Raw genomic sequence first — 14,578 nt, 5'->3', positions numbered from 1 at the left:
TCTACACTTGCAAATGGATTTCGTAACAGATCCTTTAGTATATATAGTTGTCGATCATTCATAACAGCCCTTTGAGAAATTAGGGGTAAATTAGTAATAACAGAGAATCATAAATAAATCATATTATATTATTTGTAGTCTGTGTATCCACTATCCAGCTAGATCCCAACCGCGTACAAGCACATAGCCGTGTCCCCGAGTTGTCAGATGACACCTGGCACCGCCCACAGCACACATCTCATCTTTGACACACGAAAAATAAACGTTAAGAAAAATAATCAGATACATTAAAAATGTACAGTAATTTATTAACTAACAAAAAATTTTTAAATAAATTTTCATATATCTCGTAAGTTTCATAAAAAATATTAGAATATAAATTTTTTATATATTATGTAATTTAAATTTATTATACCGAAGAAAACATTAAAAAAATAGTGCATTTATTATTCTTTGATAACACCGAAAAAATGAAACAAACAAATAATTACCTTTAAATAACATATAATTAAATAGTTATGTAGAACGCTTTTAACGAAAATGTAACCACCTTTTTTATGGGCTCAATATATTATTCAACTAAAAAACCTTAAAACCAAACAACTGTGTATCTTCCTAGACACACTAACGCGTCCAAAACTCCCATTTGATACTTGTATAAATATAAACAGCAGCAACGGCATCTTCCATCATCAACATTCATCACTTTGAAACTAAATTTCGCATCACCCCAATCACACTCTATAACTATCAGTCAGTCACGCTAGTTACTTAGTTATTACATATACATTATGCCTTTGACGAAGAAGAACAGTGATCTTTCTCACAGAGCATGGAAGCTGTTGAGGGTTTCATTGCTATGGGCTCGCAAAGGGGGCGTGTTCAAGCGCAGGCTTGCGATGGAGTTGCGTCTTGTGCCCAAGTACTTGAAGCGTCTCGGCCACACAACAACGTCTTCATCACAAAGCAATCAAATTCATTACTTTGAGCGTGAGCTCTCATTTGATAAGACTCCAATCTTCCATGTCAAGATGTACCGTCCTAATTCCTCCATGCGCTTCCTTCACTTGCCTCACATCCCATGTATAAATCCTCACGTTGATTTCGACTACGACTTTGAAGATGACAATGCCGACCACGACATAATTGGATACCACAATAATCATCAAGAAGAATGGAAAGAAGATGGAGAAGAACAAGAAGAAGGGATAGATAAGAGAGCTGAGGAGTTCATTGCTAAGTTCTACGAGCAAATGAAGCTTCAGCGACAGATTTCTTATCTACAATACAATGGGACACCAAACAGAGACACTACTACTTGTTGAGAATTTCCATTTCCTGCCACAATATGCAGTTCTTTTATTATTTGATTATTTCCCATCACTTAAATTTTTTGAAGCCACGGCTAATGGTAGAAAGTTTTGGATCTTGAAAAGTATGAGACATGAGTAGTTGAGAACTATTGCGAGATGTTTGTAGATACTGGGAGGTATTACTATTTTTGTATTCTTGTATTTACATTTTTTTTCTTAGTTATATCAATAAAACACTGCGGGTTAATTAATATACTAATCATTGTAGAATAAAGAGTGTGAACCGGTGTAATGTAATTGCTACATGTTATGATGACGCATTTCAGTCGTTTATCTTAAAAGAACATTAATAGTGTACACTTTTTCTTATATGTTTTTCATTTTCAGTATTAAAAATTATTAACTATTTACGGTGCAAAAAATATTTTTCATTAATATATTCACCAATTCTTATTTTCATCTCATAGTTTATCTTTTTTCTTTATAAAATTCTAAAAACAAAAAAACATCCTCAAAACAAAAAAAAAAATAAAAACGCAAATCATCCTAAGATTTTTAAACTCTTCTTCTTTACAAATTTAAGTATGTAAAAGAAAAATTTGGAAGGTGTGTTATTTAATTTCACAATTTTATTATCCTTAAGTATTAAGAATAAAAAATTGATAATATAATAATTAGTAGGAAGAAAAGATAAATACCCCTTAACTTCGAGAAACGTTAAAAAGACACACCTGAAAAGTTTTTAAAGGCTAAGAAAAACCTCAAAATTCTCGCTCTCCAAATAATTAAACTTGTGAATATGTTTAACCCTTCAAAACATTTTTCTTCTCTTCAAAAATCAAACTCGTAAACACTATCAAGACCAACGTACAACCAAAAAAAGTCGAAGAGTAGAGAGTAGGAACTAAATTTTAAAGCTACAATCGGATCGACGTATTTTTTCATAGTTTGATATGGGCAAACAGGACCAAAGTGCAATAATTGTTCCTAAGTAAAAGTACAGCAATTGCATCGGCCAGTGTTGTTTTGCAATGTTTTGAATTGCTTCGTTGGAAAATTTTTAAATCAAACGTTTAAGTATCGTGACCCGTGACTATGTATTTAAACCTCAAATAAAACATTAGAACAAGTAGATAACAAATCCAAAACAAAAATTGCTTATATCACCTCTTGGTTCTCCTACATACATTTCTTGGGGGGGAAAAATAACCAGAGAGGCGAGCTTACATGAAAATCATCACGTTTGGGGTGTGGTAAACTCAACATGGAAACAATTTCAAACAATAACAGATAAGCCAGTAAGGTCTGGAAATGTAAAGGTTAATGGTCAGCTTTCAAATGTAAAGTAACTTCTTCAATGTAGCAAAAGAATGAGCTCTGCTTCAGACCTCGATTATGCATATCGAATAACCATCAATATTTTATGCAGTCTGCATGGAAGGTTGAAAATGATGACAAGAATGTAATGTGTAATCTTAGGAAGACATGAAAATTCAAATTTTAGTTGTTAACAAGTTGTAACCATGACGTACTGGTATTTGCAAGGAAAGAACCCTCGGAAGCACACTACGAAGTTACTGTTAAGTATACACGACTAAAATGGCACCCAAAAGATTTGTCACCAACAAAATAATCCCCTAAATGAGTGAAACTAGTCCATGGCCTTCAAAAGATATCTACTGTTTGACAAAATAATCTCCAAAAGAATAAAACCACCTTGTGACTCCTAAAAAGTGATTTAAGGTTAATTTGGGTTTACCATTCACATATTGTTGAGATACCAGTCAACATGAAAAATAGACCCTGACAATAACGAAAATGGATGAGTTCATGATTAAGCTATTTCGTCAACTAATTACCCTCTATTAATATAGCTGCCATGCTTCAAGCATCGGATATACTAGTATTTGCAACCACCTTTAAGCATCCTACCATAAGTTTTATTAATTTAAATTCAAAAGATTATGTCAGTTTTGATGGCAAACTAATGAATTTGTATTGGCAAATAATATTAGTCTGCATCTAATGCGCATGAAAATGAGATGAACACCAAAAGGGCACTGAAATATTCTTGCCCCATCAAAATTGATTCCAAAAGAAAGAAACTACAAAAAAATTCCCAAAAGATATAGGATGCTTGTCAAAAAGGTTCAATCATGAATAAATTCCGTGTTTGTTTAATAATAATTTGGTGCATTCTAGTATGCCTATATTACAGTGGCTATGGTGTTTCAAAAAGTGTTGTTAAAATTAAAATAATATTTTTTATTATTTAACAATGCTTTTTAAAGAGGTTACTAAAAAAAAGTGAAATCAAAATGTTAAAAAAAACGTAACTTTAATTTAAACAACACTTACATAGCCACCTTAGCTACTATAAGCATAGACATGCTACCTAATAATTTACTCATGGTTTAACTATTATTTTGGCAAATGACAAATATCTTTTGGGGGAGAATTTTGTTCTTTCTTTTTTATGGTCCTTTTTGTAAGCGCTAGAACATTTCAGAATCCATATCGGTGCTTAACCCATATGACTACCAACCTACAGAAGCATGCGCAGCTGCTCATGGCACGCATACTCTACTTCAGGTTTACCCCATCTTATTCAGTTCCTATGCTCTACCCTCTTAAGCAATTGTCTTTTTCTTTTTTTCTATTTCGAGAACTTTACCTTAGAATGTCATGATCGGAATTGGGTCCTATAGTACCAGATAGTACATTAACTTCCATTCTGACGTCTACTAACATATGCTTCCAACTTCCCGGTTGCTGCCAATATGAGACCTACAAGGGAAGCAGCAGAAGATACTTAACATAGTATAGACAGATGTAAGAAACTTTCAAACAGGACATGAAGATGGTTAAAAGAAAGTTAAATGACATACGGACTTTAGGTTGCGTTCGGATTTTGTCTGGGAAAAAATAGAAATGGAGAGACAGAGACAAAAGGACAAAAATAGATATTTTATGTTCCCACTTTTAAGAACTTAAGAAGTATAGAAAATATAAGAATTTTCTGTATCTAGGACAAAGTAATTGTGTCTCCATTTTTGTCTCCACAACCAAACGAATTTCTGTATCTACTGCTTTTATATTTCTATATGTAACCACTGCCCCGTCTTTATTTTCACATTTCAAAAAAATTCAAGTATCAATTCAAATGAGAATGCAATAAGTATTTTTAGGCTTAAATAAGATTATGTAATATAACTATATAAGGGACTCCGGAAATTATCCTTGACAAGGTATACTAGGCGAAAGGTTAATGTATTATCCGCATGTCACACAAGCTAATATTAATGGTTTCTTGGCTCCTGGTTTATGCCTCATGAGTTGTAAGTTATGAAAAGACAATTCTGAGAGTGGCCACTACCTAGAAACAAAGCAGAGGGTCTTGCTGGCCGGGATTTGAATTCTGGATGAAATTGCACACCTACATAGTATGGATGACTTGGAAGCTCTAAGATCTGTGCCAAAGAAAATATATTAAAATCCATAAATTATTATAAAAAATGATAAAATAAATGAATTCTGTGTAGGAATAACAAATAGATCTGTATCCAATTCCACTTTGGTTCTAGTAAATATTGTTTTGCCTCAAAACATTTCTCAGCCATAAAACTAACCTCCATCCGATTTCCTGTTTCATCCTTCCCAACAAATTTCAGTCCAGCTTCTTCTAAAGTTCTGATAACATCTGGATTAACCTGCATAATGTTAATGCAAAATTACAAGAGTTGTACTACATGTGTCTCTTGCAATCACCAAAAAAAAAGGTACAAGGCCAAACCTCATATCTGTGCCGATGCCGTTCATCAACATATGCTGAATTGCCATACCTAGAAAACAGCAGCAAGCATAGTGAGTGCTGACAACGCATTCCAATCATATAATTTTTATAGCAGTTATTAAGGAAACCATAAATAACGCTGTCACTAGATATTCAAAGCCAGGCTATAGTCTTGCAGATGCTACACATGCTCCTATGGTAAAGGTAGATAGAAGGGAGGAAGGATTTGTGTGTTTGGTGGGCGGACTGGTTAATCAATGTGAGCTACTCCTTCCCTGTCATCACTGACTAGGGTATAACCAAATCGTGCCCTTTGAAACTAGAGCAATGCTGAGAATTCTAAACAGGCCCTAAAATTCAACATCAAACTAAATGATGATTATCAATATCAACAACCACATTACTTATAGGCGTACTCCAGAAACACCACTGGCCCAAAGCAAGGAGTTCGAGATATTAACATACAATGATACCACCACAAAAGCTATATAATGGGAAATACAGCATACGAAAATGGTATCAATTTAGGTAAGAATGTACGCAAACTGCTATAACGTATTTCTGTATCAACTGTACCTAGTTAATATATAGTACTATGGGTTTTCAAGGCTCCCAGCCTCCTCTATTATGATTCTATTTCTAACTGCCCAAAATAGTCTCCTCACCTCTCCAATAACAGAATACATCTCTTGCTTTGCCGGGTTGGCAAATTAGTTACAAGAACCAACCAAACCAGTGATACGCTCAAGTAGAATTATGTATACACCTGGTTTATAAGTTATAACTGAATAGGTTCGTAATAGAAAAGATAACTAACTAAAGGGCTGCTACATCTAGATATTTATTATTTATTCAACTATCACTTAAATAATAAAACATGACCAGATAGCTACTTCACATACAGCTTAGAAGTAATACAATCAGGTGTCTGTAGAAGTGTTCTTCGAGATCCAAGCCTCATGGTACTGCCCATATGTGTCCGTGAACCCTGTTTATAAGAAGAAAATGGAAAATAAATGTCAAATATAATGGTGGTTGGGGTGGGGGGAAGGCAGGGTGAGGGGGTCAGAAATGCATACTTCTGGCATGAAAATCACTACGGGGTTTGGTGTTTGGGCATCAAACTCTACGCTGTTTGCTCTTTCCAGGCCCAAAACCTAAGATAGAATGTCAAGTTATACAGCAACAAAAGCATACAGTTCTAAAGCAAAACAGAAATGATACTTACGGATCTAGCAAATTCGATAACAGAAATTTGCATTCCCAAGCAAATGCCCAGGTAAGGAACATTGTTCTCTCTGGCATATTTGGCAGCCAGCATCATACCTTTGACACCACGATCTCCAAAACCCCCGGGAACCAAGACACAATTTGCCCTCTGCAAGTGACAATTTTCCAACAATGACTGAGTATGTGACTACTGATTCAAGTGCAACATATTTGTTTATGAATCCAATTTCAAAGATGGTCTGACAATTCCATTGATAGTCTCAAATAACAAACAGGTATCAACAAAGTGCTATATCTAGCAACATTAATAAGGTAAAAAAAAAAATCCCCAAGCATCTACCATGGTACTCCAAATATAATTAATTACATTCCATAAACTGCATGTGCTACAGTACACATACCTTGAGAGTCTCCCACGCAGTAGCATATGCTTGTGGTGTCTGAACAAGTAATGACAAAATAAAGTAATTGTTGTTATGTTCACAATGACAAATAACCAAATTTCTTGAGAAGCAATTTGAAAGGAACTATTACAGATTTAGCACTGTCATCTTCAAGGTCAGAAGCTGCAATCCAGTCAACTAGTGTATTCCATTGTGATAATAGCAACAAGCCACTCCCTATTATTGAGTTATAGTCCATCTCTGGAAAAAAGCAACAGCTAATTACCTTACCAAGACAAAATATAAGTGAGTTGATGATCTATATAACAATGCTTACACTTGATGTGGAACAACAGAATAGACAATGTACCCAGAAAGGGTGAGAAATAAAAACAGGAATTAAACAATTAAAAACAACAGTTGTGTAAGAATGTCCAGATTTTTACTAGCAGACAAGGGCATCAGATTTATAGAAAGAGCAAGACTCAGTAAAACTATAGACAAAAATTTGAATGTAATTACCAGGTAGTCTATAAATTCCTCAGCCTCATTTTCTAAACTATGCTGACAGCTAAATATAAATATACCAAATAATCTTTGCTCAAATTCTCCATCAAATACACTTCATCCAGATCTTAATGTACAAACATAAGTAAAAGTATAAAACGCACCTTTATAACAGATAAATATGAGTCTGTTAGACCAACATACTTTCCCACCATCGCAATCCTCACCTGTAAATGTCAAATAGGCTCTAAAACACTGAACAATATATTATAATAACATTAGGTAAATCAAATGCAAAGTAAACATATTGTACTAACAGAATCAGTAATATTATCATATGTCTCAGCCATCTTTGTCCATTGCTGTAAAGCAGGAGATGTAGCCTTTCTGAAAAACAATTATGATGGTGAATTAGATTGAAGTTTCCTGTTATTATTATCTTCCCTTAAAGCCAAAAAACAGATAATGACATATCCACCATGTAGTGCCCAAACATAATCAACTATATTGAGAGAGACGAATATATCCTGCTGTCTCATACTCCAGTCATGTTGTATAATCTGGAAATGCATTTAGTTATGTTAGATTAGAGTTAATTTTACTGTAGCATGGGCACCGCTCATGCTAGAGTAGTTACAGGAATAAAGCAGCAATGTAATACTTTATGAAAGGGTTGACTTTGATATCTCCGAAGGAATTTATCAATTGATTTTAAAGTAAAATAAGTTTTCTTCTCTTTCCCCTGGCTGTTTAGAAAACCACGAACTGAAGAGGGCTAAGTCCATTCCACTTCAGCTATAATGGCATTTGCTGGAAGAGTTCTTGGACTTTAAAAAGTTAGAGAGGTAGCTAACAGAACATTACTTGGACTTTCAAAAGCTAGAGAGGTAGCTAATAGAAAATAATGCTTACACAAGAAGACAAATTGCACAGTCACAAACGAAATCTTATGCAAAGATCCCAAATGGCCCCAAGATATATAGACACACTATCTATTGGACTACTTTCATAAAATTATAGCGTGAATACTATTGCATGTAGTATACAGCTAGGATTAACAGTGAATATCTTATTTCATTGAGAGAGAGAGACTGCAGGCATGGGGTGAGGTTGGGTGGACAAATGGGCTAAGAATGTTAGTTTTCTTCATTTTTCCGGATGGGAAAGTGGAAAACAGCCATTTCTAGACTGCTACATATTTTATGACATGGATTTTATCCTACCATAAGTTGCATCCATGACAACATTCACAAGTAAAACTGTTTATCTTTCTGCAGTGATAGAAACTAAATAAATAACTCACTCCAGTAAGTTCAGCTGCTGCAGAATTGAATGGTGAGCATTTTGGTTCTGAAAATAGAAGCCAATCAAAAAGAAAAACATTACACAAAACAAATCAAGACAGTCCAGCTACAACCGAACCAATACTTAGCTAGAAACCCACCCTAAGTAATAGGGGAATATGCCAAATATTCGGTACATCATGGATATTCAGTATATTTTCAACCTGCAAGGGAACATGCAGAAGATATGCATCAATATCTGATGCAGTGAAGCATTATTCAGATAATAGCCAAGCTATGTTCACCAACAACTTACTGGAACATGGCAAAACTGTGAGAGTTTATCCTTTGTATTTTGCAGAAGAGGCTGCCATAGTGAGTAACAGGTTTTCAGCAACAAATATAGCCAAAATAACACCAAAGACACAAACGTCAAAACAGAAGGATTCCGGAAAACACTGGGAATTTCCTACAACTTAAGGAAATTCAAGTAACCTCCATGTTTTCCCAAATCTAGAATTAATTAAGAAAGAACTACTTTTTACCATCATATTTCCTACTACTTTTTCCTACATCACGAAAGCCATATCCAGATAAGCTAATAAGTAGCTTGAGAAATAGCGCTATACTTGAAATTGTAAGAAAATTGAAGAAGTGTATGTGTTTCGGATGATTAAACTGTACATTACACTATATATTGACACTTGGTGAATATTTCCTAAAATACCACCACTCAGTTTCTCTGCAAACATATTTACCCTATCGGCTTAAAATTGTAAAGAAATTTAAATGCTCTATCGGATTCATAATTTCTAAGGTATTTACAATCAATAATTTTGGAAACCAAAGTCTAAGGGTCAATAACAGAGCATGTGCCCTTGTATATGTATAATGATTGTAGTAGAAGTTGGTCAGAACTCAAATGAAAATGTTAGCAAAAATTTTCATCCCCTGAATATTATATTACTTATTTGGTGAAATACTAGTATGAGCATATTTTCTAGTATCTCTGAATATAAAACATGCACGAATAAAAGGTCAATAAATTTCAATAATGCATCTAAATTCCATTATTACTAAGATGGAGAATCAAACATTATTACTCTAGAATTAGAAGGAGGAATAAATCTGCTCCACAAAGGTTCAACATTAAACTATTAAGGTCAAACATAATTCAGTTAAGATGAAAAATACAGCAAAGAAAATATTTATCATTTATATTCAATGCTCAAAGTAGAATCTGAATTTTATAACAAACGTTTATACCATTAAAAGAGATCAGAAAGCATTTTTTATGTACGCTATCTATAAGACTCTAGCAAACAATTGTTACATAGAGTAAGACTTTTGAAATACAACCAGGTACCAAAATATGGAATGACATACCTCTGCAGAGCGACATGCTAAGAGATGAGGGGTCAGGCCTAATGCTCTAAGTTCCCTGACACTGTGTTGTGTAGGCTTTGTTTTCTGGAATTAGGATATTGTACACAATAAATGAGAAAGAAATCTGTTTTAAATAAAAGTATGCAACAGTAGTCCACAAATAACTAAGTATTACTTGCTCTCCCACTACACCCAAAACCGGTATCAGGCTAACATGGATGAGGCAGAAGTTGTCAGGCCCTGAGAAAGAATATTGAGAAAAATGCAAGAGATGTATTATATGACAAGATACATACACTTCATAGCCACGTAGAGAAAAAGTTTTTTTATAAAAAAAAGAATCATATCAATTAATGACTTCACTGAACCACACAATAGCATTATGCATAATAAATTAATGATGCAGTGATGCAACACCATTATACATAACTGGAACAATGATATAGCATGTAAATAAAAGAATCATGCAGCAAATTGCCCTGAAAAAGAAATGTCCACACACTGAAGTTATCAAATACGTTTTAAACCCCTGCCAAGATTATATGAATTGCACAAGAGGTAACCATAGAAGTTTATATAACTAAGGAATCATTGAAAATGCTTTTTCTCACAATAGAAAATTGAAAATGCTTCTCACCATAGAATAATAAGCCAATGATAAAATTAAATTAATCAATAATTTCCACAAAACCAAAAAAAAGGCAGTGAATAGTATGAAAATATATGGAGTAACGTTATTCTAAAATCATAAACATGCTAATCTAGTGTCATACCCACTGAAAAAGACAACTGCCTTAGAGCCTCAATAAATGGCATAGATTCAATGTCCCCTGCATAAAGAAAAACAGACTCCTCCTTTATCAACTGTAGTGGATATTGCAGCATAAACAGAATCATATTTAATTTAAAGAAAAAAAAAAGGAGGTGGGGGGAGAAAAACCTTACCAACTGTACCACCCAGCTCAATCACACAAACATCCGCCGGCCCTTCCTGCCCATCAACCGGAATTGCGGCTACTGATTGAACCCAATCCTTAATGGCATCAGTGATATGTGGAACAACCTGTTTCAAAACGCCATGAAACTCAATAAGAGTCGACATGCAGCCCTGCAAGCAAAACAAACAAGTAACGACAAATATATAACTAAAATCACCTGAACAGTTTTTCCAAGATAATCTCCTCTACGTTCCTTCTCAAGAACAGACTGATCAAAACAAAAAAGCGTTAAACCACAAAAATAATATATAAAAAAAAAAGAAGAAGATAAAATCAATTTCCACAGAACAATTACTTCCACAAGCACCTGGTATATTTTCCCCGTGGTGATGTTGTTATCCTTCGTAAGCGTAACATCCAAGAAGCGCTCGTAATTTCCCAAATCCAAATCCACCTTTAATTAATTTTTTTTTTCAATTTTCCAAGTCAAACCAAAAACGACTAAAATAAAGTAATTTTCCAACGGCACAGCAACTACAAGACATGCAAATTCAAATTCAAATTAATAAAAGAAAGAAGAATAGAAACCTCTCCTCCGTCGTCGAGAACAAAAACCTCTCCATGCTCAAACGGAGACATGGTGCCAGCGTCTATATTCAAGTACGGATCTGAATACAATAATAATAAAAATGAATAAATAAAAAACAGAATGTTTTTAAGTGGAAAGAAAAAGAAGCATTGATGTGAGAGAGAGAGAGAGAGAGAGAGGTGTAACCAATTTTGATGGAAGTTACGCGGAGGCCGCACGCTTTGAGAACCACTCCTATGCTGCTTGCTGTGACGCCTTTCCCAAGGCCACTAACGACTCCTCCACTGATCAAAACGTACTTCATTGTTTGTTTGTGTTTGTGAAATGGTTAGTTAGTTAGTTTGTTGGTTATGTATTATGTGAGTTGGTTAGATACTTAGATATGGGGTGGTAGAAGAGGCTTTCTTTGTTAATGTGTAGGCGCAAAGCTATATGATGGAGGCCGAAGCTGAAGCTGAAGCTGAAGCTAAAAAGGTAGCAGTCACTTTCCGAATGCAATTTTAAAAAGAGAAAACCTAGATAGAGGAAAAAAAAGGAAAAAGAAAAATGGTGTGTAAACCTCAGGCTCACTCGATCAACACTTCGACAATTTTCCTTCTTACGCAAATCCCAAATTCGTCTTGAGCAAATTTAAAATCCCTAACTATGGAAATTAGAGTATATACCTAAATAAATTCTTAAAAAATTTTGTATCCGAAGTTTTTGTCTATAAAAAAATTTATTATATTCTTAAATTTTATAAAAATAAGATATATAAGTCTTTATATAATTATATTAATTAAATTTATTGTTTTTACTCGAACAAATAAATTCTTAAAAATGTGACGAAATAATTTATATATCTTATTTTTATAAAAAATTGAAGAAAACAAATATAAATTACAAAAAAATTTAGCTATATTACTTGAAATACTTTATATCTTGTTTTATAAAAATTAATGTAGCTAGTTTGTAATTATTTTTTATGAAAGTCTAAATTTTTATTTAATTTTTGTTAGAAATCAGAGATTTTGTATGAAAAATAAAAGAGTAATATATAACATTATTTTTTAAATATTTTGTTAAATTTTCAATAAATTTTAATGACCTAAAATTAATTTTTTATTTTTATTTTTATTAGATAAATTAATCATCCAACAAGTTCTATTAAAAATTTAAAATAAATAAATACCATTAGAATGTAACATATAAAAAATTAACTTACATATTATTTTAGAGAAAATAAAATAATATTTATCTAATTTAAAATAATATTTTCGTCCATTACACAAGTTTTTCATTAAGCGATAAAAAGTGTAAAGGCATATTGTGCTTCATATTTTATAGAAGAAAACAAATATGAATTACAATAAAAATATTGTTTTAGCCATTTAACTTTGGACATAAGACAATATACGGGTAAAAAAATATATAGAATTTCTTTATTGAGTCATGTTAGTCGAATATTATGACAACTATGATTATTATCTTTTAAATTTTTAAATGTTGTCACATTTATTTTGGGATTATATTATTTTTTCTTTCTTGCTCAGTTGAGTTAATTAATCTTAGATATTATCTATTTCAAATTATATAATAATATTGATTAAAAAATAATTTTTGTAAGAATAAATAGTCATTTTTTATCATGAAAGATTGATATGTTAACAATACTGATTATAACTAATTTAAATAAATTTTGTATTTAGGAAAGAATCCGTTTAACATTTCTAACTATACGTTAGTCTATAAAATACGCTGTTAATAATGTTATCCAAACCCCTTCTTTCTCTTCAAATACTTTCCTTCTTCTTCTTATCTTATTTACCAAATCAAAACTCTAAATCACCATCTTCCCTTGCTTCATTTCCATTTCCATCGTCGCCACTCCCAACATGTCCTCCATTTTCATCACCACTTTCATTGTCATTAGTGTATCGAAATATTAATGAACCAATCCTCAATAAAGTGAAGCCAATCAAAACTCTAGAACGTAACTGCTCTATTGAAATTATTGACGAAAGTCACAAAGACAAAAAGCCCTGACCTTTAATTTAAAATGGTGCGTTTAATTTTGGCGCACATGCGCTGAAGTGGAAGAAAGAAGAAGAGGAGCATGTCTCTGGTCCAGGGAAGAGTGGAATTGAAGGTGACGCAATAGATTCGGGTTCCTAAATCAAGGAAAAAACATTGTTCGTGGTTAACACTAACGGAGTTATGCATGATGAATAGTAATAGTGTGAGAGTATGTGAATGAATGTTTCTATTTTAAAATAATGTTACGAATTGAGAGTTAATAGGTTGCAAAGAAAAAATTGTTACTCTTTGTCGTTGTTGTTGTTGCAGAGAGAGACAGAAAGAGAGAGTGAGAGTTAGTTTGTTCATACTTTATAGACTAACATTTGGTTAAAAATGTCAAACGGATATAATCTTTCAAAATTACAAAATTTATTTAAATTAGTCATGGTTAGTCATTACAAAAAAATTTGTCGAATACTATCAGATTTACCGATGGATTTACCAAAAAAATCCGTCAGTAATATGTTTACTACCGAATTTAGCGTCGGAATAAATATGACGGCATAAATCTCACCGGTAATTATTTACTGATAAATTTTTTCATCCGCTGCTAATTACCAATAGAAATTTTTTATGAATAATTTTTATCATCAAATTTTTTTCTTATAAATCTTACGGTAATATATTATTAATTAATAATTTTAATTTATTTAAAAAATTATTTAATTAAAAATGTAATATATAATTTTAAATATTTAAATTTAATAATTAATTCAAATAACAATAAATTCAAAAAATTAACAATAATAAATAATAAAATAATAATTAACTCAAAAAATTAATAAGTTAGAATTAATTAAAAAATTAATGACAATCAACTAATTAAATAAAAAAAATAATTTCCACACAACAAAAAACTGAAAAAATTAAATTAAACATAAAATATTAAGAAGATATCACCTGTTTTGGTTGTCCATCGTGATCAATAACAGCAATAGTGATTATTTGACCTATTTTTGTTTCGTTACTATTTACTATTATTGTTGCTTCCATATATCCTAATGCAACCACCTCTATTATTATTATTATTATTCTTTTTAAAAAATATATAATATAGCTTGTTTAAAAAATATTTATGTGCTTATTTTGCAACGAATA

General features: G+C 32.3%; 2 protein-coding genes across 2 annotated transcripts; one reads left to right on the top strand and one right to left on the bottom strand.

The window, feature by feature from the left end:
• The first annotated feature begins 682 nt into the window (after positions 1-682).
• On the top strand, positions 683-1,572 carry LOC107464889 (uncharacterized). The gene has a single exon (XM_016083852.3). It carries the CDS (start codon positions 792-794, stop codon positions 1,323-1,325), a length of 534 nt encoding a protein of 177 aa, XP_015939338.1. The 5' UTR covers positions 683-791; the 3' UTR covers positions 1,326-1,572.
• Positions 1,573-2,447: 875 nt separating this feature from the next.
• On the bottom strand, positions 2,448-11,978 carry LOC107464867 (uncharacterized). The gene is made up of 23 exons (XM_016083821.3): positions 11,609-11,978; positions 11,422-11,501; positions 11,201-11,287; positions 11,051-11,101; positions 10,841-10,958; positions 10,669-10,725; positions 10,071-10,135; positions 9,896-9,979; positions 8,826-8,876; positions 8,671-8,733; positions 8,530-8,576; positions 7,544-7,613; positions 7,387-7,453; positions 6,871-6,956; positions 6,738-6,776; positions 6,335-6,484; positions 6,186-6,263; positions 6,009-6,094; positions 5,107-5,155; positions 4,943-5,023; positions 4,690-4,783; positions 3,988-4,100; positions 2,448-2,743 (listed from the first exon to the last, which is right to left on the bottom strand). The coding sequence occupies exons 1-22, from the start codon at positions 11,724-11,726 to the stop codon at positions 4,036-4,038; spliced, it is 1,686 nt and encodes a 561-aa protein (XP_015939307.1). The 5' UTR covers positions 11,727-11,978; the 3' UTR covers positions 2,448-2,743; positions 3,988-4,035.
• Positions 11,979-14,578: the final 2,600 nt, after the last annotated feature.

The sequence above is a fragment of the Arachis duranensis genome, chromosome 9, assembly GCF_000817695.3.
Source record: "Arachis duranensis cultivar V14167 chromosome 9, aradu.V14167.gnm2.J7QH, whole genome shotgun sequence".
In the NCBI taxonomy this organism is placed as follows: domain Eukaryota; kingdom Viridiplantae; phylum Streptophyta; class Magnoliopsida; order Fabales; family Fabaceae; genus Arachis; species Arachis duranensis.
Note: the sequence above shows the minus strand (reverse complement) of the source record. Positions and strands in the feature narration are given on the sequence as shown.